General features: G+C 37.8%; 2 protein-coding genes across 2 annotated transcripts; both read left to right on the top strand.

Moving 5' to 3' along the window:
• Nucleotides 1-17,486: 17,486 nt before the first annotated feature.
• On the top strand, nucleotides 17,487-20,551 carry LOC145031079 (uncharacterized). The gene is made up of 2 exons (XM_078979555.1): nucleotides 17,487-17,669; nucleotides 18,531-20,551. The coding sequence occupies exon 2, from the start codon at nucleotides 18,547-18,549 to the stop codon at nucleotides 20,413-20,415; it is 1,869 nt and encodes a 622-aa protein (XP_078835681.1). The 5' UTR covers nucleotides 17,487-17,669; nucleotides 18,531-18,546; the 3' UTR covers nucleotides 20,416-20,551.
• Nucleotides 20,552-21,473: 922 nt separating this feature from the next.
• On the top strand, nucleotides 21,474-24,827 carry CDPMEK (4-(cytidine 5'-phospho)-2-C-methyl-D-erithritol kinase). The gene is made up of 11 exons (XM_078979554.1): nucleotides 21,474-21,813; nucleotides 21,921-22,016; nucleotides 22,319-22,387; nucleotides 22,483-22,587; nucleotides 22,684-22,740; nucleotides 22,847-23,047; nucleotides 23,155-23,247; nucleotides 23,598-23,697; nucleotides 23,784-23,883; nucleotides 24,274-24,359; nucleotides 24,610-24,827. Exons 1-11 carry the CDS (start codon nucleotides 21,586-21,588, stop codon nucleotides 24,705-24,707), a joined length of 1,233 nt encoding a protein of 410 aa, XP_078835680.1. The 5' UTR covers nucleotides 21,474-21,585; the 3' UTR covers nucleotides 24,708-24,827.
• Nucleotides 24,828-25,227: the final 400 nt, after the last annotated feature.

Genomic DNA, 25,227 nt, shown 5'->3' with positions numbered 1-25,227 from the left:
ACAGTTTGATAGTAAATAACTTTATAAGTATTATAAATAAGTTGTGCAGTACAGGTACGCCTTGGGACATGTAATCGGAACTGGGAAGAATATAGCCTGATCAACTATATTTGTCCAAGAGCCGACTAACGTATGCCAAGGAGTGTCTGCAATGGACAACAAATTTAAAACTTACCAAAAGCATATCGCTAAAGAATACTGAGGGAGTATTCGAGTGCCGTCAACCATTAAACTTAAGGGTAAGTTTCATGTGCTCTAGCTTATAGTAAACTTTTTAACTCTATTCTCGTATAGTCTAAATGGCGGGATTCCATCACCCCAATGACCCCTACTACCCCAACCAAGGTAATGGAGGGTGGATCGAAGAAGATCCTGAAGAAGACGAAGAGCCTATAGAGTTGGAGGGAGGGGATGACTCTGGCACGGATTCGGAGCCAGAAATTATAAATCCACCAATCCCACAATCTCCCGTCCACGTGAGGAACTTCCAAGGACCCACTCCTGTGTGGGGAAGTCACCTCCATCATTGGAGCCAACAACAAAGCTTACGCCCTCCCTACGGCATGTGCCGAGACTTCTATGATGTGAGAGGCGGGGGATCAGCCGACCGAGCACTTCCGGTCATGGTTGGCAAACTCGCCAACCAGTGCTATCAATCCGGAGTGCAAGCCAACTGAATCCGAGAGGTCAATGTGGAAGTACAAATCCACACGGCCGATATCAACCGCCTAGAGTTATTGCAGAACAACATCCACATTCGCGCCGAAGCATTTCAAGCACAAGCAAATGCGGCCTTCGCAGAATTAAGAGAACAACAAGCTGCGTTTGATAGACGCCTCATGGAGTCGAAGCAGTCCGACACGGAGTCAAGCTCCAAACGCAAAGCGCGCCGCAACTAGTACTTGCCCGACTCTCAAAATTTTGTTATAAATAAGGACTTCGGATAAAAGTATTATTTTCTTTAAATTGTTCTGTAATCGGAGGCCTTTAGAAAGGCCAAGAACTTTTGTCTAGACCCCGCTGTAACACAACTATATGTTTAATATATATAAGGGTATACCCCTTTTCTTGTTGTTGTTAATCATGCGCAATTCGTTCGATTCATTGGTACATCTATTCAAACTTTACTTTCAAGCTCAAAACATTGTGTTAGTCAAACCCAACTTCTTAGAACTATTAGAAGTTAACTCAATATCATTCAACTCTGAACTGCCAAAACTTATAAATTTTTCCATATTTTTTTTCTTTTGGCAGCACGATGCGTCCTCGTCCAAACCTAAGGCCCAGGCCGGGCACGGTACCACCACCACCTCCACCACCAGCTTATGATCCAGCCATGGTCCAGGCTGCTATCACAGCAGCAGTAACTGCAGCCCTCTCGCAAATAAACTCTCACGGAAATGGAGGGGCGAGAAGCAGCACGAATCATCCAAATCATGGCACTGGTCATGGCCAAGGAAGAGAATGTACTTACAAGGAGTTCTCCAACGCTAAGCCAAAAACTTTTAATGGAACTGGGGGAGTCATTGCACTAATGCAATGGTTCGAGAAGATCGAAACGGTCTTCAAGATCTACTCATGCCTAGAAGCAAGCAAAGTCAAGTTCGCTGTAACAACCCGAAATTTCCGCTTCTTTTTAAAAGTAACTTTTTCATAATTCAATTCGCGCAACCGATCGTCGTTCCGATTTCCGATTTACGATCTTCCGTTTAATTAAGTCATTATCTAGTACACATTTAAAATGACTTAATGGGTGTCTTAATACATTTAGAAATCAATTTAACACCCAACTTTAGTGATCGGAATAATTCTAGAATTTACCGTATCGGGTTACGGTAACTTAATCGGGTACGACCAAAAACCCCGTCTAACGCCGGTATCGAGTAAAATTCCACCGTGTCCAAAACTTAAACACTATATAAACGTGTTTAAGACTTCATTTGAAGCCTTTTGGCAAGTTTCTCACTAAACTCTTACAACCTCTCTCCTCAAGCTAGAATTAAGGTCCAAATCACAAGTTTAAGGCTTCAAATCTTTAAGGTAACCTCCCTAACATGTTATTCAACACCTTTAGCCTTCAAATTGATGAAATAATTGAGTTTTAGGTCCAAGAACATGAGTTTACGGCCAAGGAACAAGCTTGGGCCGTAAACTCCATTTAATGGGGTTTTAAGCCCTTAAACTCCTTCCTAAACTCAATTGGACTTTAGATATGGCTATGGGACTTCAAGATATGGACTTAGAACATTTAAAACTATGATTTTGAGCCATTTAAAGGAGTTTATGGCCAAGGCATAAGCTTGGGCCGTAAACTCAAGTAAAAGGGGTTTTTCATGCCCTAAAACCCTTCCAAATCACTCCTATGGCTTAGATATGAATTGTAGGACCTTGGTTTTAGCATTTGGACACTTGAAACATGAATTTTGTGGGACTTTTGTGAGTTTACGGCCAAGGATAGTGCTTGGGCCGTAAACTCCCCAAATTGTGACATAAATCCAATTCTAAGGTGTTAGAAAGCCATCCAACACCACCAAAAGCCTTGGAATAAAACAAGGGACCAACCAAAAATACTTTAAGGGTCTAAAACACATCATTTGTGGGACTTATAAGGGTTTACGGCCAAGGCTTGTTCTTGGGCCGTAAACTCCAAAACTTTTGGTGTTAGAATGCAAATTAAACACCCCTAAAGCCTTTAGATGAATTTTAGAAGCCCTTCTATGCAAGTTTTAGACCTTGAAACACTTTGTATGACCCTACATTAGAGTTTACGGCCATGAGGAGGGTCTCATGGGCCGTAAACTCCATAACACCCCTCAAATGTCACATAAAAATCATACTAGGTCTTGGAATAATCTTATGAATCACATGTGATTTGTTTTAACAACATTTGACACCCATTTCATGAAGATTAAGGAGTTTACGGCCAGGAGCCTATACTGGGCCGTAAACTCCCATAAAATAAGCATTTTGATGATTTAAATTCAGTCCAAGTGTTCCAAGACAATTTAGAAAATCCATTCTAGCAACCTCTAGGTCCATTTGAGCCCTTAAACCCTCAAAACCACACCCACATGAGTTTACGGCCGTAAACTCATGTGTGAGTGTGTTTCATGGTTGTAAACTCATTTAAATGTTTACTTATGGAGAGTAAACTCATGTCCCAAGTCCCTAGTGCCATTACAAGTCCGAAGATGTCACCCGGGTCACTCCAAACGCTCGTTTTGAGGTGTTTAACCTCATTGGAGTGTAATGTTCCATATGATTAGTGAATGTATCTCTAATTGTATATATATGGACATTATATCATTTTACATAGGGTCATCGCGAGTAATCAAACCCCGAACCGACGTCTAGCATTCAAAACCGACACGTTTCCGAGTCCGGTGAGTTCATACCCCTACCCTTTTTCACTGTTTTCACTGTTTTCTGGGGGGGAACACAAGCAAAGTACAAGGGAATTCTTGTACTCATAACATGTTTTCAAATGTGTGTTTCATATTCTTATGCTTTTATAACTGATAACTACAGCTGATAACAGATCAAACATACAGATCACGTAACATATATTTGTGAAATAAGTCTTTAAACTAGTATGTTTTACATGTATTTCACAAATGGTTTTCCACATTTTATCAGTTAAAAGCATGTCATTAAAACATTTGAATATAATACCTGTACAATGTTTTGTCCTCGGTAACACTCCACGCACATACGCGAGTCATATTATTAGTAGTAAATTTGTTATTCCGGTATGATTGGAGACACGTCCTCGGAGAACACTCCACCTGGATTACGCGAGTGGAGGACTACACCCATAACCAGAATCTCTGGTATTTAGAGAGCGTGACTTGAGTGTATAGATCTATACGGGGCTGACTACCCCACACCTGGCTGCTAGCTACAGCCGAACCGAAATGGTTCAAGGGTAACGAAAGTCATAAGTATGTGGACGACTTATTGCCACATGTGGACTACTTATTGCCACAGGTTTCAGTCTATTGTATGGTTATGGAACTCGCAATTAGGATAACAAAGATTTACTTACAGTAATAATGGATTTCTTAATACATCGTTTACATCGTTTACATCTTTTACATCTTTTACTTACTGTAACTAACATTCAGGAAGGTACGGGACCTTCTTGGGGAAAACATGGAATCTAATCACGATTACATCTTTTACATCTTTCACATCGTTTACATAAGATACATACATGCAGGAAAGCATGGGGCTTTCCTGGGTAACACTTACATAACTAGAAAGAGTTACAGAATGGATAACATTACATCTTTTACAATTTGTAACATACAATAAGGAAAGTATGGGACTTTCCTGGTAATACATGATAAGTAAACAGAACAGTTTAACCAGTCAGATAACCAACTATACAATTTCACATGAGTAAACATGTTTTTAGTGTACAAACTTACTATACTTTACATTTGTGAAACAATAATCAACTTCTAAGAAAATACGGGATTTTCTTGGTGTACATAACATTTCAGAAACAGAAAGGAAACCGATACATTTTCGTAAAACAAAACCGCTTATGAACTCACCAGCTTTATGCTGATTTTCAAACCGCTTGTGTTCTCAGGTCAGCGTTAGAACAGGTACCTGAAGATCCTTTTGCATGAAGACGGTGTACATGAAGACCTGTTACATTTTGTCTATATATACTATGTATCATAACTGTACAAACTTTACTTTTGAAACAACTGTAAAATTGTTATTATGTAATGTAATGCTTGTTTTACTTTGCTTACTATGTACATTGGATTTGATACTCAACATGGTAGTCAACCCCGGAAATGTATTCCGCTTTCGGTTATCGGGGTGTGACATTCGCTGCTTGCACTTTCGTGGATCGAGCCCTCACTTGGTGGAAAAGCCATGTGAATTCAGTGACGCTCACTGTCGCCAACGCCATGAGTTGGGACGATCTAAAGCTTCTACTACTGGAAGAATACTGCCCAAGGGGCGAAGTGCAAAAGCTGGAGCAGGAGCTCTAGAATCTGAAAATGACTGGGTCTGACCTAGTCACCTACACAGCTAGGTTCAACGACCTCGCTGCACTGTGCCCTACCATGGTCAACCCAGAATCAAAGAAGGTTGAAAGGTACATTTGGGGGTTGTCACCCCAGATTCAAGGGCATGTCCTAGCTTCCGGCCCTGTTACCTACAACAGCGCTAAACGCCTGGCTCAGCGACTCATCGACCAAGAAAGTAAAACCCAGTATCATTTCAACAACCGCAAACCCACCTAGGGAGGCTCAGGGCCAGAGTAGGCCTTGGAACAAAAGGAGGGGACAAGCTCTCCAGGAAAACCCCAAGAAACAACAAGTAATAGCGACCCACGCTATGACTGTACCTGTGAACCCTGCCCCCCACAAGCTCATATAATGGGAAACTTCCTAAGTGCAACCGATGCAGCTTCCACCACCATGGTCCTTGCCATGATCTTCAATGCACCAAGTGTAATAAGAAGGGACATACAGCCAGCTATTGCAAAGGGCCAACCCAACCATCCGTCCCCACTACTAATACCGGGGTAAGTCGCGCCTGCTTTGAGTGCGGAGACACGGGGCACTACCGCAGGGACTGCCCAAAGGCAAACAACCGGAATACCGGCGGAAGGGGCCGAGTTTTCGCAATGGGACAAGATGAAGCCATTGCGGACCCTACTGTTGTTACGGGTACGTTTCTTCTCGATAACTCGTATGCATGCATTTTGTTTGATAGTGGAGCGGAAAGGAGTTTTGTGAGTCACGACTTTAAAGTCCTGCTAAAATCAATACCACAATCATTAAGTGAACCATTCATAGTAGAAATGGCCAACGGGAAAACCGAAGGCACTAAGGAGATATACTTAAACTGCACCCTAACTTTAAACGATAATCCCTTTTCAATCAACCTCATGCCAGTCTCGATTAAGAGTTTCGATGTCATCATTGGCATGGATTGGCTGAGTTCTCATCATGCGGACATTCTATGTTACGATAAGGCCGTTCGCCTTAATCTGCCAACCGGCGAAACTTTCATTGTCTTGGGCGACAAACGAAGTACCACTCTTCGTATCATCTCAAGTATCCAAGCTCGGAAATGCCTACGCAAGGAGTGTCACGCGTTCTTGGCACATGTTGTAGATGTGAAACGCGAAGTCCAAGACATCAAGAGTGTGCCCGACGTACGCGATTTTCCCGACGTTTTTCCCGAGGACCTTCCAGGAATACCACCCGCGAGACAAGTTGAGTTCCGAATCGATCTGGTTCCCGGAGCTACCCCAGTAGCCAAAGCACCCTATCGATTAGCCCCGGCAGAGATGCAAGAGCTATCCAGCCAACTGAATGAACTACTTGGGAAAGGATTCATCAGGCCGAGCTTCTCGCCATAGGGAGCACCCGTACTGTTCGTGAAAAAGAAGGATGGATCATTCAGAATGTGCATCGACTACCGAGAACTCAACAAACTTACCATCAAGAACCGATACCCCCTACCCCGAATCGATGACTTATTCGACCAACTCCAAGGAGCCAACTACTTCTCCAAGATCGATCTGAGGTCGGGATATCACCAGTTGCGAGTCCTGGAGAGTGATACTCCCAAGACGGCCTTCCGAACACGATACGGACATTACGAGTTCGTAGTGATGCCGTTCGGACTAACCAATGCCCCGACCGTATTCATGGATCTAATGAATCGGGTATGTCGTCCATTCTTGGATAAATTCGTGATAGTATTCATAGACGACATACTCATTTATTCAAAGAATAAAGAAGAGCATGGTCAACATCTGAGGCAAGTTTTAGAGACGTTACGGACTGAGAGACTGTATGCAAAATTCTCAAAATGTGAATTTTGGATTAGAAAGGTGGACTTCCTCGGTCACGTGGTCAGCAAGGAAGGAATCCACGTGGATCCATCAAAAATCAAGGCTATCAAAAACTGGTCTGCGCTAACTACACCAACAGAAATTCGCCAATTTCTAGGTCTTGCTGGTTATTACCGAAGGTTCATCCAGAATTTCTCCAGCATCGCAAAGCCTCTTACCGCCTTAACCCAGAAAGGTGTGACCTACAATTGGGGAGAAAAGCAAGATGCTGCATTTCAGACTTTGAAACAGGCCCTTTGCAGCGCGCCCATCCTTTCTCTCCCAGAAGGGACCGAAGGTTTTGTGGTGTATTGCGACGCTTCGAAGCAAGGGCTGGGCTGTGTACTAATGCAGAGGGGAAAGGTTATTGCATATGCCTCACGACAACTGAAAACGCATGAGGTCAATTACACCACTCATGATTTAGAACTTGGGGCGGTGGTCTTCGCTCTTAAAATCTGGAGACACTACCTATATGGTACCAAATGCACTATCTTTACAGACCACAAGAGCCTACAACACATCTTCGACCAGAAGGAGTTGAACATGAGACAGTGACGTTGGGTCGAATTGCTCAACGACTACGAATGTGAGATTCGCTATCATCCAGGAAAGGCTAACGTCGTGGCAGGTGCCCTTAGTCGTAAGGAGTACTTTGGCCGAAGAGTGAAGTCATTAGCCATGTCAATCCATTCGCACCTGTCGACACAACTCAAGGAAGCTCAAATAGAGGCCCTGAAACCCGAAAACATGACAGGTGAGACCCTTAGGGGAATAGACAAGAATTTAGAAATCAAGAGTGACGGAGCACGCTACCTCAAGAACCGAATATGGACGCCCAAGTTAGGTGGACTTAGAGAGGTAGTTATGAGCGAGGCACACAAGACTCCATACTCCGTACACCCCGGGTCAGACAAGATGTATCAAGATCTCAAACAACTCTACTGGTGGCCAAACATGAAAGCAGAGATCGCTACATATGTGAGCAAGTGTTTGACTTGCGCCAAGATCAAAATAGAACACCAGAAACCCTCAGGACTACTCCAACAACCTGAAATTCCTGAGTGGAAATGGGAGCAGATTTCCATGGACTTCATAACGAAACTGCCCAAAACTCAGGGTGGCCAAGATACTATTTGGGTAATCGTCGATAGATTAACCAAGTCCGCTCATTTCCTACCGATCAAGGAAACTGATAAAATGGAAAAGCTATCGAGAATCTACATCCGAGAGATCGTACGACTCCATGGAGTGCTAATGTCTATCATCTCGGATAAAGACAGCAGATTCATGTCTAGATTCTGGCAATCATTGCAAAAATCCATGGGAACAAGATTGGACATGAGTACAGCCTATCACCCCCAAACTGACGGACAGAGCGAAAGAACGATCCAAACCTTGGAAGACATGTTGCGAGCATGTGTAATCGACTTTGGTAAAGCATGGGATGTTCACTTACCTTTGGTTGAGTTCTCTTATAACAATAGTTATCATACTAGTATCAATACTGCTCCATTTGAAGCCCTTTACGGCCGTAAGTGCAGATCACCTCTGTGCTGGACGGAAGTGGGCGACACACAACTAGCAAAAGGTCTAGTCCCTGATAGCACCCTCACTGGTCCAGAGATCATCAGAGAAACTACTGAAAAGATCGTGCAAATACGATAACGACTGAAATCCTCGAGGGATAGGCAAAAGAGCTATGCCAACAAAAGACGTAAACCCTTGGAATTTCAGATTGGCGATCGGGTACTACTGAAGGTCTCACCCTGGAAGGGAATGATACGCTTTGGAAAGCATGGGAAGCTAAATCCTAGGTACATTGGACCCTTCGAAATCATTTCAAGGGTTGGTCCAGTAGCTTACAAACTCCAACTTCCAATAGAGCTTAACAAAGTACATCCAGTATTCCACGTATCAAACCTGAAGAAGTGTTTGTCCAACGAAACACTTGTAATTCCACTCGATGAGATCGAACTAAATGAAAATCTTAACTTTGTGGAAGAACCCGTCGAGATCATGGATAGGGAAGTTAAACGAACTAAACATAGTCGCATTCCAATAGTAAAGGTCCGATGGAATGCTAAGAGGGGACCTGAGTTCACGTGGGAACGAGAAGATCAAATGTAACAGAAGTATCCACATCTCTTCCCCATCCCCTAAAACTCTTCTTTTGTATTAAAATTTCGGGACGAAATTCCCTCTAACGGGGGGATGATGTAACAACCCGTTATTTCAAGTCAGTAAAAATCGAGTCCTGTAACCTCTTTGAGAAAAGAATTAGAATATCATCGAAAAATTAAGTATTCAAAAACTCTATTTGGAGTACACTATGTGGTAGTTATCGTCTTAAGGTTTCCAAACATATAAATAACACAAAAATCCGAGTTATAACGAAGAAGTTATGATCATTCTAAGTTTTCCGACAAAACCGGCAATACGAAGTTGCGTAAAAACGCAAAGTTTCAATAAAACACTTTCCGACCTTAGGTGTCTAAATGAAAGTCGTAGATATCGTTAAACTACAAACATGCACAAAAAGAACGCTCAAATCGGATATCGTATGAATAAGTTATGAATTTTTAAAGAAATTCCTTAATCACGTCATTTTAATAAATAAATAATAAAAATAATTCCGGAATTTGCCAACGGAATCTAAATGAAAGTTGTAGATCGTAGTCTCACCTTCGCGAGGATATAAAGAACGTCAAAAACGAAGTTCGTATGAAGGAGATATGAATTTTCGAAGTTTGATAAATAATTTATATATAATTTTTATTAAAACTTCGGTATTATCCGAAGGGGAGTCAGCGTCCTCATCCGAGGTACGCGCTGCGTACCCCTGTACGCCCCGCGTACCCGAGGCTTGGCCTCAAACCGTCCACGTCGCCCTATGCGAGGCACCCGACTCGCCCGTCCGACCCGCCGTCCCATCCGACCCGACAGCCTGAGCCGTCCCATCCGAGGCCGAGGCAGTCGAGGCTTCGGTCACGCATGACGTACGCGTACGCGCTGCGTACAAGCGTACGCCCCGCGTACGAGGCCTCTCAGGCCCCCTATAAATAGCATGCGAGGGTTCCCGGGAAAATGGCCCATTCTCTCTCCTTTTGCTTGCGTTTTACCTCGTTTTCCGTGCTCGCACTACCCCGAAGCCCTGGTCATTTTGTGCAAGTCCCGAAGGTCGATTTTTCTCCCGAGGAATCCCGAGATTTCCGAGAAAAATCCATTTCCCGAGACGAAACTTTGCCCGGTTTTCCATCTTGCTATCTTCAAGCTTTCAAGTGAGTTCATACCCCTTTCAAACACACTTTAAATACATTTTCAAATGCTTTTATACTCTTTTAGGGGGGAATACAAGTAAACATACGGTTATTATCGTGTATTTTATAAAGTTTCACTTAGCTTGTTTTACCGAATAAATCACTTGGAACTCATTACTATTATGGAAAACTCTTGTCATACTTTGTGTGCATTAGACTTATACAAAGTATATAACGATTTCAAGGTACCTTTCATTGCTAAGTCGTTTTATACATTCTAAAAACTTATGATTTTGATTTGTCAAACATTGTGAAAAAGGATAAACTTTGCATAGAAAACTATCACTTTAATACGGGCTTAATTGAGAATCCATGAGACGTGTATATCTTCAAACGTTACTTTTCTTTATTACAAAGTAATGCTGCAAGTCCTGTCTATAACCAGAGTCTCCCGTTCGGATGTACTGTAATGCTTCAAACGTTACTTTTCTGTCTAGCATGTATAGTAATGTACTGTGTGTACAAGATGTAATGTATGTTCTCTATCTGTCTAGCATGTATAGTAATGTACTGTGTGTACTAGCTGTAATGTATGTTCTCTCTCTGTCTAACATGTATACACTCATGAATGTACTGACTCGTGGTATGTTTCCGCATTCTAGTAAACATATTAGTATCTTCCTAAACTACCCGTATGGTAGCTTACTAGTAATATAACTGGTACGTATGAACATGGAAGTATACCCTTGCTACCCAAGGGTATTGAACTGATTGGAAGAACCTTTATGACTATATATGTACACATGATACATAACTAATATTTAAACGACCTTCAGACGGATACCTGATACCCACTAGACCACATCCCAATGCTGAAAAGGAAATAGTGCGGATAGCCTTCCTAAGTCCTTTAAACATTTCTTATATAAATATACATATATAGGCATGTAATTGACAATATAAAATCATAAAATAAGTTTTGTAACACCTTTGAACATGATTACTATCTAAGTAAAGGTCGACTTGATGTCAACCTATAAAATGGGTTGAAAGTATTTGTTTGATAAAGCAGTCTAAGTATAAAGAAACATTTGTTTGAAACACAATTGTAAATGAGTTTAAAATGAAACATATTGTGTATAAAGAACAATTTAATAAGGAGTTTTTAACATATAAAACATTTATGAAAATCATTTGAAGAAAACTGTTTGGTAAAACAGTTAATGAGTAGTAAATCATTTGAATGCTGCTTATCAATCACATGTGATTGATATAATAACTAGCATGATTCTACTTGTATCCCCCCCCCCATAAAACATTTAAAAACATTTAAAACATTGATTAAGGGGTATCAACTCACCTGTAGCAAGTGGTTGGGATTGAACGGACTGTATCGGATGCTAGGTGTCAAGTGAAGACTTGGACACACACAATGATCCTAATAACATATGAAGACATATGTATATAAATAATTAGTGATTTTCACTAATTAAACATGCAAAAACATCTTATTGCGAGGAAAACACTTTGGTCATGTGCTAGGATGCTATCAGGTTGCAACAAAGGAGTGTAAGGCTTTGTAAGTGAGTTTATGGTCCATAGACCATACTTGTTGGAGTTTACGGCCCAGGGGAGTTTACTCCTGGCCGTAAACTCTCAAATGGGTCCCCAAATGAAGCGTAAAGCTATGATTTCTTTAGTGGTTAAGTGTTCCAAGGCGTAAACAAAAGGATAGGTGAGTTTAAGGTCCAAGAATGACCTTAACTTGAGTTTGCGGCCCAAGTACCACTTCCCCATGAGTTTACGGTCGTAAACTCATGGTAAGAAGTACCATTTGATGTTTTGAGGTTCCTAGCTCATTGGGGATCGGTTCTATGTTAAGTTCTAGCCATGTAGGAGCATTAGGGACACAATATCACCCCCTTTATAGAATTTACGGCCAAAGGACCAATCCTTATGAGTTTACTATCGTAAACTCTATGGGAACATGGTTTATTGGATGCTTAAGGTCCTTAACACTTCAAGGATATGATCTAAGCTGGGTTCTAGGCATAAGGAAGGAGTTAGGGTGCAATTTGCCCCACTTATAGGGGTTTACGGCCCAAGAACATGTCTTGGTCGTAAACTCCTTTTTTTCTTGTGTTTCCTTATGATTTCTAGGCTATAAACATGTTAAACCTAGTGTACAACGAGTTAGAACAAGATCACTTACGATCTAGAAGCTTGAGTGGCCGTTTTTGGCCAAGAACACTAGTGTGTGTTCTTGGTGTTCTTGGTGTAACTTGAAAATCTACAAAACGAAATTATTTCACGGATGAAATCATGTAAGATCACTAGATCATCTAAGATATCAACTAGTTAGGGCAAGATACTTACGAGTTTTGAAGATTGGGGACGAAGATCAGGATGATACTTGAGAGGATTTGGGCCAAGGAAATGAAAGAAATGAACAAATGACCCTCATCTTCACCATATAAGATGATTTTACGGCCCGCATGGAGTTTACGGCCGTAAACTCCCATGTAGTGGCCGTGAACTCATGGTTAATGTGCTTAAGGCCATTTCTTTGTGCTAGAACTTCAGCCGATTTACCCTGACACTTATTCCTTAAGTGTACAAGGCTAAGAATGCTCAAATAAACTTCTAATTATGCTAAAACGCAACAGCAATGAGTTTGACTTTCAAAGAAGTGTTAGGATGAATTGGATGGAAAAATTTCAGGTTGTCACAAGCTTCAATCAGTGAGCTCGCGAGTTTAAACGAGCCTACACACTACAAGAAAAAAAGACAATCAACGGCCACAAAAGTCGCCGGTAAAGAGTAACGATGTCGTTGGTAATGGTAATAGCAAGGACAGATCACCAGTAATAAGTCGTAGCTACTGCTCTGTTGCTATTGATCAAAACGTCGCCAGTAAAGATAATTGTCACCGTTAATTCTCCTGTCGCCGGTAATACTTGGTATCACCGCAAATTCTTATGTCGCCGCTAATGATGATGTCGTTGGTAATAAAGTTGTCAGTAATAACATTTTTTCACTTTTTAATTTCATTTAATCAATGATTTTGGGTATAAAAAATGGATACATAACGACATTAAGTATAGAAAAAAAATTAGATAACAACATCTGATTAGATACCAAATATTGTTATAATTAATTTCATACCAAAATAAACAACCTAAGTTTTACAATTCTAACAAGTAGCAAAGTGTTACGACAAGTGTAACATACAACACACAAATTAATTATTCCCCAATTGAAAACACGCATAAAGCTCCACCCTACATGTCAGGTCGTTGAGCATTGCCCGAAGATTTTCCAACTACATAATAACTAACAACATATATAAACTTATAAGTTAAATTATCAAACATAAACAAAAATGACCAAACTGCATTCCTATTTCTTGCACTTAAATACAAGATATACCAAAAACTACAATGCAATTTCTTGCACTTGGGACAAAAACACAATTACCAAATCAACAAATATTTATCAATGCCAAAGTACATTGCTATTTTTAAACTAAGGCAAAAAACCCAAAGTACATTGTTATTTCTTGCACTTGGGACAAAAATCCAATTACCAAAGTTTTTAGCAAATAATCACCATAAACCAAAATTACCAAATCAACATGTATTTTTTGATGCCAAAGTACATTGCTATTTTTAAACCAGAGACAAAAAACCAAAGTACATTTCTATTTGTTGCACTTAAATACAAGAAATACTAAAGTACATTGCTATTTCTTGCACTTAAAATACAAGAAACACCAAAAATACATTGTTATATCTTGCACTTGGGACAAAAACACAATTACCAAATCAACATGCATTTATTGACGCTAAAGTACATCGCTATTTTTAAACTAAGACAAAAAACCAAAGTACATTGATATTTGTTGCACTTAGGACAAAAATCCAATTACCAAAGCTTTTAGAAAACAATCACCACAAACAAAAATTACCAAATAAACATGCATTTATTAAAATTAAATAAGCTTGTTTTACCTGTGATGGTTGTGATGGTTTTGGTGATGGTTGCGATGACTGTGAAATAGACAGGATAACAGAAGGTTTCGGATGATGCATATGATATGGTCACGTCATTCTCCTAATACTTTCTCAAAAGCAGCTCTTTCGTGAGCAGGTGTTAACTCTCTTTCACCTTCTGGCCCGTGCGTTTGTTCTTAGAGCTCTTACACTAACCGATTATGTATTTCCCCAAAGTGATTAACAACTAAGTATAAATAAACACTTAATTATATGTGATTAACAATTAAGAAAAATACAAAGGGTATTATTGTCTTTTTTATGTCAACGAAGGATAAAAAAAACGTAACAAAAACAAACAATAAGGATAATCTGAGTGTAAAAGAAAAGTTATGGATCATACTCGCAACTTTTGACAAGCCACATAGACAATTTCAGTAATTTGTTCTATAATTTTATTATTGATATGTTTGCTAAAAATAGAAAATTCAAATATTTGGATTATATGTTAGGTTGTTTTTTGTTTAACCATCATATTTTTTATGGTTTAATCAATGATTGTCAAGATCAGAATCTTATATATGATTATTTTTCTGCTTGCAAAATCGTAATCGTAAGATCCTACCAAAAACATTTTAAATTGTAAATACATTTTCATCCATCTTTTAATCATTCAGTTAACACAAAATAGTTTAAAACATAAAAATGTATATCCAACACATCATATATTATAAACAATTCAAAAAGGGTATACTACGTAGTTAATTAAATAAAGTATATTTTTTTGGATAGCAACAATCCTACGATTGATTCTAAGATCATACGATTCAGTACTACGATTGTACTACGATCTTACCGAAAAATGATCATAATAAGACCAAGATCAATTTATCTAGTTGGGAACGTAGGACCGTACGATCCTATGTCAGAATTATGATTTTAACAACATTGATTTAACTACATAAACTTTATATATATATATATATATATATATATATATATATATATATATATATATATATATATATATATATATATATATATATACTAGTCGTTTACCCTCACAAAGCGACGGGTGCGGATCAACAAAATGACATAAAAAATTTGTTAAACAAAATGACGAACAAATAGAGATTTCTTATACCTAGGCTAGGATTAAACGTAAGACATTTTTGGGCTTATTCGATTTTAATAGAAAGAAAAACAAAGGAGGAGGTAGCGAGCATGAGAGAGAACCAAGGTTTTGCGGTCAATGGCAAGGCATTCATGATAGATGAATGCTAGATCAATGCGCCTCTTCCGGTTTATATGAAATGCTTTATAACGTGTACATCGTATTAGACCGGTTCAAATGGATATGAAGAATACTTGGTCAAACTATGACCCATTCAAAATCTTATCATCATCTTATTTGACTTTTTCATTATTATTGATAGATTCAGTATTTAGCAATTCAATTGGATATGAGGAACACTTGGTCAAAGTTTGACCCATTCAAAACCTTATCATCATCATCTTATTTGACTTTTTCATAAATGTTGACCGGATAAGATTTAATATTTACCGATTCAATTGAATATGAGGAACACTTGGTCAAACTTTGACCCACTGAAAATCTTATCATCATCTTATTTGGTTTTTTCATAAATGTTGACCGGATAAGATTTAGTATTTACCGATTTAATTGGATATTAAGAACACTTGGTCAAACTTTGACCCATTCAAAATCTTATCATCATCATCTTATTTGACTTTTTCATATTTAACCCATTCAATTTGAAGATAAGCTTAGAAAACCTATTTAAAATATGTCTTTGACCAAATGAGATCTATTATTCTCCGATGCATAAAATTATTGTATATGACACTTAAAAGTTTGTACCTCTTAAAATTCAGCAAAATCTAGTAAATGCTTTTTAAGGTATATATATATATATATATATATATATATATATATATATATATATATATATATATATATATATATATATATATATATATAAAGTAGAAAGTAGCTAGAAATTTACAAAAAGTTTAAAGGATCCACTAACCAACTAATCGAGACTAAAGAGCGATTTATATTAGAAAACCATAAAAAAGAAAATTCTTTAAATCTTTAATGGAGTCAATGATATCACTTTTCCTCATCTTTTCAGCTTCAAACACCCATGTTATTCCTGTATTTCCAAATATAACAAATGGTAGTACAAAAAATTGGATCCACAACATCTTTCTTTACGAAACTATAACAATGTTATCCATTATGGAAAAGAGACCTTGAATAGATCCAAATTTCAATCGATCAATTCTAACTAATGAATATTTCATTCCAAATTTTAGCTGCCACCTCACACTCAACAAAAAGATGTTCAAGTTGCTCGACATCTAAATCACAAATCATGTATAATACCAAAGGAACATCAATCCCTCTTTTTGCCAAATTAAAACCGGTATGAAATCTATCAAATAAAACTCTACGAATAATATTTACCTTTCTAGGCACAAAATGATTCCATCTGATTTCCGGTTACACAAAATGATAATTAGTTCATCGATTCATCTTGTAGTATCTCAAATCGTAAAAATCTCTCATTTCCTAATCTCGCACCACCAATAATAATGTCATTAAAAAACAACTTAATGAAGACACTCCATCAAATCTCAAAATTGTTGAAGCTCAACGTCTCTTTGAATTTCATGACATCAATCCCAATTCCAGTCGACATTACATCTTCTATCAACAATGGAACAATCTTTATTAAGTTATAACCCGAACAACCTTAGAAATCTAGTAGTCATTATATTAGCATACCATCTATCTTTCCAAAATTTAGTCAAAACATAATTTCTAACTTTCTTATACAACACAAAATGTAAATCATGTCCTTACTAAACAGCCAAATATCGTATTTGCCCGACCTAAACGTCAAATATTGTATTTGCTCATATTAATCTTTTAAAATATCGAATTTGCCCAAATAAAAAAAAAACTTTTATTTTAATTTTAATGATTTAAAAATATAGAAAAAAGATTATTAAATATTAAAAACTATTAAAAAAATAAATTAAAATATTTAAAGTTTAAATCAAACAAATACAATATTTATATATAAAAGGATATACATCCCTAAAAAACAAAGCCTAAACCGAAAAAAAAAAATTGCGATCAAACCAGAAAGTTAAAAAGAACTTATTTATTTATTTTGAATTTGCAAATAATCTATTCACAATATATTAGCCGAGCAGTGACATTTAGAATTGGGCCAACCTAAGTTCATGATAAGCCCAATCCACATTACATTCTTAATGGGCTAAAGTCGGCGATGTAAGAATTGTGGTGCACGCTTTGGTGCAGAGAGCGATAGATATAGAAGCGAGTGGGAGAAGAACAAAAAGGGGAAATATTACGTTCGAAAAGTCGACTTGCAAACCCTATCGATCGAAAAAGGGGAGAAAAAGGATCGAATAGCAAAAACCCTAACAATTCACCAGAGGCGCTGTTTTTTGCCCAAGCTTTTTCTTCAAATCGATTTAGCAGTAACGGTGGTGAGTTGATCGATTAATTTGTTTTCATTTTCATCATTTGACTTTTTCGCAATGTGTCTTGGTTTTTCTACGAGCATTTCTTTCCAATTGGAACATGTCTATGTGTTTCTTTGGTCAATTGATGCGTTTTAGCTTTTAATCCTTGAAAGTTAGTTAAATTGAATCGGTTACAGAGATTAACAAGGTAAAACTACTTGAAATAATTTGGAGAGAAAGCGCGTTGAATGAAATTCCTTTGTAAACCCTACTGAATCGCTTTTATTTGAGTTATAGCTTTGTAAGATGTTCAGAGTTTGGATGAACAAGTATCGTTATACCAAATGCTACACCAAGAAACTAGTTTTGCTGTCGGTAGTTTCTTTGCCAGCTAACATTTCCTGCCAAGAAACTCTCTGAACTCTAAGTTATCCTCATAACATCATTTCTTAACATGAGAACATGCTGTTATTGGCTTAAACTTTTATAGCTGCATTTATTATCAAGTGCAATTGTGTTTGTAACCTTTTATAATATATGTGGATGATCGTAATGCATATGGCAAACTTGATTCTACATTGGATTTGGAAAATGAGATCCCTCTCTTGCGGTTATAGCTTTGTAAGATGTTAGTAAATAGCATATCTCTTCTCTTTCATGGTGGTTTGACAGTTGTGATATTAGGATTTGTAAAATCTGCTTATGCTGATGAAATCTAGTCTGTAAGAATTAGACCAATATGTTTCTAATCCTACAAACTGACAAATCATATGATCCTTCCAAATATTCAAATCAGTTCTTATGATTTTGAGATTAAAAAATAATTTGTTTTATACAAAAAGTCAAAAGGAGTTGAGAAATTTGAAAAAGTCATTGACATTGCAGGGAACAAGTATTTGAAATGTCTCCATCAAGATCAAAAGCCAAGGATAAAAGAGCTTCCGGAAAAGAGCCACTGAAACCTTCTGCAAAACCCACCACCGCTGGTGCTGGCGGCTACAATCCACTTCTGGGGACCTTCCATACACTTGAAACCACCCCAGTTTCTACCGTGCCGCCTGTTAATGGCCGTTTCCGGGATATTGATGACACCGATGACCCTAGCGGCAACGCGGTGGGCATAGGGGTGGACTACGATTGTCTTTCCAACAATGGCAGCTGGTCCGGCGAGTCAGAAGATCCAAAAGACAAATCTTCTCAGGGCACCACCTCCCGCCAGGAGGCAGCGGCAGTTTCCGGTGTTGACAGTGAGAAACGGGAAAAAATCCGGCAGAAAAATGAGAAGAAACATCAACGACAAAAAGAAAGACGAGCTCAAGAACTCCATGATCGATGCTGTGGATATCTAATGTCAAGAAAACTAGAAGCACTTGCTCAAAAACTTGTTGCAATGGGGTTTACTTCAGAACGTGCAACAATGGCTTTGATTATGAATGAAGGAAGAGTAGAGGAGTCAGTGGCGTGGTTGTTTGAAGGCAGTGAAGATTCCGGCCACCACAACCTTGATACTGGCGGTGGTAATTTGAAGGTTGACATATCACAGGAGCTTGCTCAAATTGCTGAAATGGAAATCAAATTCAAATGCTCAAAACAAGAAGTTGAACGAGCTGTTGTGGCATGTGAGGGTGACCTTCAACGGGCGGCTGAAAACTTGATAAAACTCCAGAAACAAGAATCTCAACCTTCACCACTAAAGTCCACCGAACCTCCGGCGGTTGTTGTTGGCGGCGGCGGTGGTGGTGGTAAACAGTCAATACCCACTCCTCCAAAGGTACAACCGAAACGAACTTTATCTTCAGGAGCTTTGCCTATACAGAAACTGGATGACAACTACCCATCCATGGCTGCTCCGGCAGGGCGGCTGTTGGCGGAGTCCGGCACCAAAAACATTCAGTTGCTGAAAAAAGCTCAGCCCCAGCCCCAGCCCCAACCCATCTCCGACTGGGTAAAGCCACAGCAACCCATTTCCGCTCCGGAAAAAAGATGGTCGGTAAATGGGCTGAGCATGAGCCCTTCCAGTTCCTTTACAATGGCGGCACCACCACCACCAGCAGCTTCAAAAAGTGAAATTCTTGGAAATGAGTTTAAAGGTTTACAGCTGGGATCTGTTGTAATGATGCAACGACCCCAATCAAAGCAGATACCATTACCAACCACAAGTATGAGTTCATCTTTATCTCCATCTCCATCTCCTTCTCCATCATCTTCTTCATCTCATTTTTCTGATTGGAATCCTCCTCATATGCCAACCCCAACCACCACAAGAAGCTTTAATAACACCACAACCTATGGCAACGGCAACCAGTTTCATTATCAGCACCGCCAACAACCGCCACCACAGCACTATGTGCCGACTCCTACTCTGGCAGCTGCATCTTCTCTAGGGCTGTTTTCCGGTCTGGGCTCAGGTGGAGCTCCGGGCGGCACGACGGGGGCGGGGGCGGGGGCGGGGGCGGCTCATGTAGATTGGAATGGTGACTGGTCCTCGCAATTTGATTACACAAATATTGACTGGAGTTTGAATCGGATCCCATCACCGAGCTCGTTGAGACCAAACGGGATGTGGATGGGTGGTTCGGGGAGTAAAATGGCGGTGAGACCGGTGGCGGCTAATGGGTTGCTGCACCACCATACTGATGGGGTTGGGGTCGGGGTGGTTGGTGGTGGTTCGGAGGCGGTGGGTGGCGGTTCTCGGGAATGGTCATCTCCGTTTGAGGAGAAGGATTTGTTTAGTTTACCCAGAAAGTTTGTTTCTTCCCCCACTCTGTAGTGGGAGAGGGGAGTTTGAAAAAAGAATAAGATAAAAAGAAAAAAAGGGTATGAAAGATTTAAAGGAAAAAACATGACTTGAAAATATGTGGTGTTGATTGTTGTTTTTCTCAATCATGATGTCTCCCTATTGCTTATTTGCTTATTCTTTCTTTAGTTGCCTCCGTAACTAAACTAAAGCTTCACCCTTAACTGAAATTCTCCACACTAAAAAAAAAAAAAAAAAAAAAAAAAAAAAATTCTTGGACGATTATAATCAGTCGAACAGTGAATGGTTGGCCTGTTTTTCTTCGTTTCTTCAATTTAATAGCTCATTAATGTGCATCACAAAGTAATGTTCTAACTGCTTTTCAAACGAGGAATACAATGTTGACTTGGTTGGCATAGTCCCTTAATCTTGCTCTTGTAAATAAATTTAAGTGGATTTGTAGAAAAATGCCTATATAAATTATGTTATAGAAACATTCCATGAAATGAACTTTTATAAGGTTTTTTTTAGATGGTCCACCTTTTTATGGATCCATTTACACCAAAGCAGACCAATAACCTTGAGTCATAACCATCAAACCAAAAGACCTATAAAATACAAGTTTTGTTACGGATGAGACATAAAATACAAGTTTTGTTACGGATGAGACTTGAGAGGTAGTGTATTTTTTTTGGGATTGGATAAAGAAAGATCCTAATTTAATTTTAAAATTTAAAATATTTTTATTGGTTGAAATTGCATTGTTAGTAACATTTTTTTTTTTTTCCTTTAATAGAAGCTTTGTTTCATGTTAGTCCATATATTTGTATATTTCGTAAACACTAAACAACAGCAATTTAGTATAATTTGCATGCATTAATAGTGTTCTTTGTGCGTAAATTGTATTTCTTATTACAATTTGTTGGTCAAAATAGTTTAAATCGCAATGTTTTTTTTAAAAGTTGAAGGTAAATTTTGTCCAACATTACAGAAAATGATTTCTTTTTATATATAAAAAAAAACATCGAGGGGAGTGTTGTGTAATTTGGCTAAAGAAGTGCCTTCGAAAACGTTAAAAGTAAATACGCCAAAGAATCCATACCCATCCCACATTTGGATTCCGTTTCTCACCTAAAAAACCACTCCTCGTCAACTCAAAACGCCATTTCTGATCTTTGAATCACCTAATAATCCTCTTCTCTCATGGCGGCAATGGCTGCCTCTCACTTCTTCTGTAGTCACCACATGAACTATTCCAGCGATAGCATATCGAAATTCAGTAATCCCCTTGGAGATGGAAGCTTACGACCGTATTTTTCTTCCCATAAGTCAAAAGGGTTCTCATCTTTTCAAACGAAATGCAGAAATTCGAGAACTCATATCGTCAAAGCAATATCCGATAGCTCAAAACATGAAAGAAAACAAGTGGAGGTGGATTTTGTCAAATTATTTAGGTTAATTAGCGATTTTTGTTGCTACCGTTTTGTGCTTATTGTCGTTAAGTCTCTTATTTTCTTTTCTAATTGTGGGAATTTTAGCTAGTGTATAATCTTGATGAAAAGCTAAATAGATTAGCTGATGAGGTGGATATGAACGCTGGATTGTCAAGGCTCTCTCTGTTTTCTCCTTGCAAGGTAAGATAATGTGATTCCTTGATTACTTGTGATATTTATTTTATGTGTTTCCTGATGTTGGAAGTAAAATTATGATTTAATTGGTACTTCCTACAAATATTTTTAGCAATAGTTGTGATAGAAAATATGGAAATTGGGAAGGAAGGAAGGATGTATGTTAGTAGTTCCATATTATTCTGGCAAAAATGTATTGCTATTTCTTGCATTTAACCCATTTTTTATGAGTTCAATAGATTGAATCTACTTTTAGTTTTGTAAACACTATGCTTTATGAATTGTGTCTGAATTTTTTTGAAACGCAGATCAATGTTTTTCTAAGAATAACGAGTAAGAGGCCAGATGGGTTTCATGACTTAGCATCTCTATTTCATGTAAGTTCCACAATATGTTGCTCTTTTTCTTTTTTAAAGTTTTATGCTAATATTTTCAATGTTTTTCATGCAATGTTGAAACTTGAAAATTCCAGGTAATCAGCTTAGGAGATAAGATAAAGTTCTCCTTGTCCCCATCAAAATCTAAAGATCGCCTATCAACTAATGTGCCTGGAATCCCACTTGATGAAAGAAATTTGGTAAATTCCTACTTCTTCTTCTCATTATTTTCTTATTATTCTTTTATCGTTTTATTATTTAATGTACATATTTTACCAAGTGTTTTATGCGTTCAGATAATCAAAGCCTTGAACCTTTACCGGAAGAAAACTGGAAGTGACAAATTCTTTTGGGTAAGATGTGTAAAATTAGCCAGTTAGATGATATAAATTATAACAAGAGAGTAATGGGTTTACAATAATAGTCTTTTTATTAAAAGTAGGTTACTATTTGTGGCAGGTTCATGTGGATAAAAGAGTTCCAACAGGGGCGGGGCTTGGCGGTGGAAGCAGTAATGCCGCAACGGCTCTTTGGGCAGCAAACCAATTCAGTGGTGGAGTGGCGACTGAAAAGGAACTTCAAGAATGGTCAGGTGAGATTGGGTCAGATGTCCCTTTCTTCTTCTCTAAAGGAGCAGCCTATTGCACAGGTAGAGGTGAGGTATGTTGATCACTCAATTCTCATGCCACCAAATTCTTCAATTTTGTAATTTAATCGGATGAATTTTTCTTTAAAAAAAATTAATTAATGAAATTTGCTGATTTCAGATTGTTCAAGATATACCCTCACCTGTACCTTTTGATTTGCCAATGGTTCTGATTAAGCCTCCAGAGGCATGCTCAACAGCTGAAGTCTACAAGGTGATTTCTTTTTTTTATTTATGTAATTTAGATTATTTGTTAAACTTAACTAGAATTTTTTTTTTTGTCACAATCTATGTGTGTTTTAATGAGCTGTTATTACATTTTAGGTTTTAATGTTGTAAATGAAAAGTTCATTAATTATAATCAAACAGTGTATAGAGTATAGACTATGGAATATGCCCTATTTTTACAATAATCTTATTTGTGTTATATTGAGATTTTATTAAAATTAGTTGTTTTATGTCTTTGTGAATTATGCCATGTCCTATGTAACAAAGAAATAATATTTATTAGATAGCAAAAAAAAAAAAAAAAAGATTGTTAAAAGTTGAAATGTTTGTTGTCAGCGTTTCCGGTTGGATGTATCAAGTACCATTGAACCTTCAACTTTGCTGGAGAAGATTTCAAAAAATGGAATATCACAAGATGTTTGTGTAAACGATTTGGGTATGAAGTCACTTATCAATTTCTTCCATAGATGAGATGATGAGAATGAGATGATTGATTTCACTTCACATTTATGCTCTTCACAGAAGCTCCTGCATTTGAAGTGCTTCCATCTTTGAAAAGACTAAAACAACGCATCCTTGCTGCAGGCCGTGGGAAATATGATGCGGTTTTTATGTCCGGAAGGTACCGACTTTTATATCACTACTTAAGGATTAAATGCAAGAATAGCAACATACTTTCATTTATTTCTTTATTATAGCATATGTTACTTTCATTTCTTCTTATTATAGCATTGTACTTTAATTTCTTTTTACCCAGTTATAGCAATATCGTCCATATACAAACCAATTTTCACTACTATAGTTCGGTAGATTTTCATAGTATACAAATACAATGCTCTAATAGGAAAACCAAAAAAAAAAAATCAAAGTAGAATGTTGTAATTGGTATGTTTTTCAAAGTACAATGTCTAAATATTTTTTTTTTTGAAAGTATAATGTTGCTAATTGGTAGAGATTTGATGATATTGCTAAAATATCATCATTACATTCTTTCATCATATTGATTTTGCAGTGGAAGCACCATAGTAGGGGTTGGTTCTCCTGATCCCCCACAATTTATATACGATGAAGAAGATTATAAGGACGTCTTTTTATCCGGTAAGTCAGTATTACTACTATGTATGTATGTATGTATGCATGTATTTATGATTATACATTAAGTTTTAGTACTTGTAGCTATAATTTGTATAGTAAAACCTAGAAGTTACATATGTGATCATTCTCATTCTTACAAACAATAGCCAAAGACTCGAAGTGGAGTTTAGCTGTTTATTATGCTTGTTACTGTGTGTTTTTTACTGTTATCATATGATTATTACATTTATGCCATGACTTTTTGCAAATGCAGAAGCTACCTTCATCACACGTGGAGATCAACAATGGTACACAGAGCCATCTTCATCAAATGCTACTTCACATATGGACAAATCCAATTGTGTCGGATAGCCTGTATCATTGTTTATGGATATGGTTGTTGCAAGTGTAATAATACTTTAGGATCCACGGCTATATTTCAGTATTTATCAATTGTGTTGTTGAGCAAGAAAATTGATTTGGGTTTTCACACGATAACGATTTCAAACTCAAATAGGGTTATTTCTCCAACAACCCCGAGCTAGCTTATAACGTCCTACACAACAAATGATCATATGAGATGTAAATCAGATACATTCTTGTTTATGGCTGTTAGGACTTGAACATTTTGGAAATTTTGCAAGTATACCACCTCAAGAAACCGATTGGGTGAATATAAAGTTGGAAATACAAGATTAAGTTGAATATAGTTTGTTAAGTGGTTTCATATGTTTACTCGATTAACATGCATTAAACAAATGATTTCATCATTGACAGTTGACAGTATCCTCCTTAATAAATGAAAATTTTTTATCACTTGTCAATCTCTCATGAGTTTTAACATTTATCATTTTATGGTAATTTTGAAATAAGTATTATCCACTTGTCAATT

The sequence above is a fragment of the Lactuca saligna genome, chromosome 2 (genome assembly GCF_052625555.1).
Source record: "Lactuca saligna cultivar CGN05327 chromosome 2, ASM5262555v1, whole genome shotgun sequence".
Taxonomy (NCBI): Eukaryota; Viridiplantae; Streptophyta; class Magnoliopsida; order Asterales; family Asteraceae; genus Lactuca; species Lactuca saligna.
The sequence above is the reverse complement of the archived record's forward strand: the minus strand, read 5'-3'. Positions and strand labels throughout refer to the sequence as shown.

Coding starts and splice junctions, on each gene's coding strand:
- LOC145031079 (XM_078979555.1), top strand. CDS start 18,547: ATGTCTCCATCAAGATCAAAAGCCAAGGATAAAAGAGCTTCCGGAAAA.
- CDPMEK (XM_078979554.1), top strand. CDS start 21,586: ATGGCGGCAATGGCTGCCTCTCACTTCTTCTGTAGTCACCACATGAAC. Junction 21,814..21,920: donor ATGAAAGAAAACAAGTGGAG/GTGGATTTTGTC, acceptor TGGGAATTTTAG/CTAGTGTATAATCTTGATGA. Junction 22,388..22,482: donor ACTTAGCATCTCTATTTCAT/GTAAGTTCCACA, acceptor TGAAAATTCCAG/GTAATCAGCTTAGGAGATAA.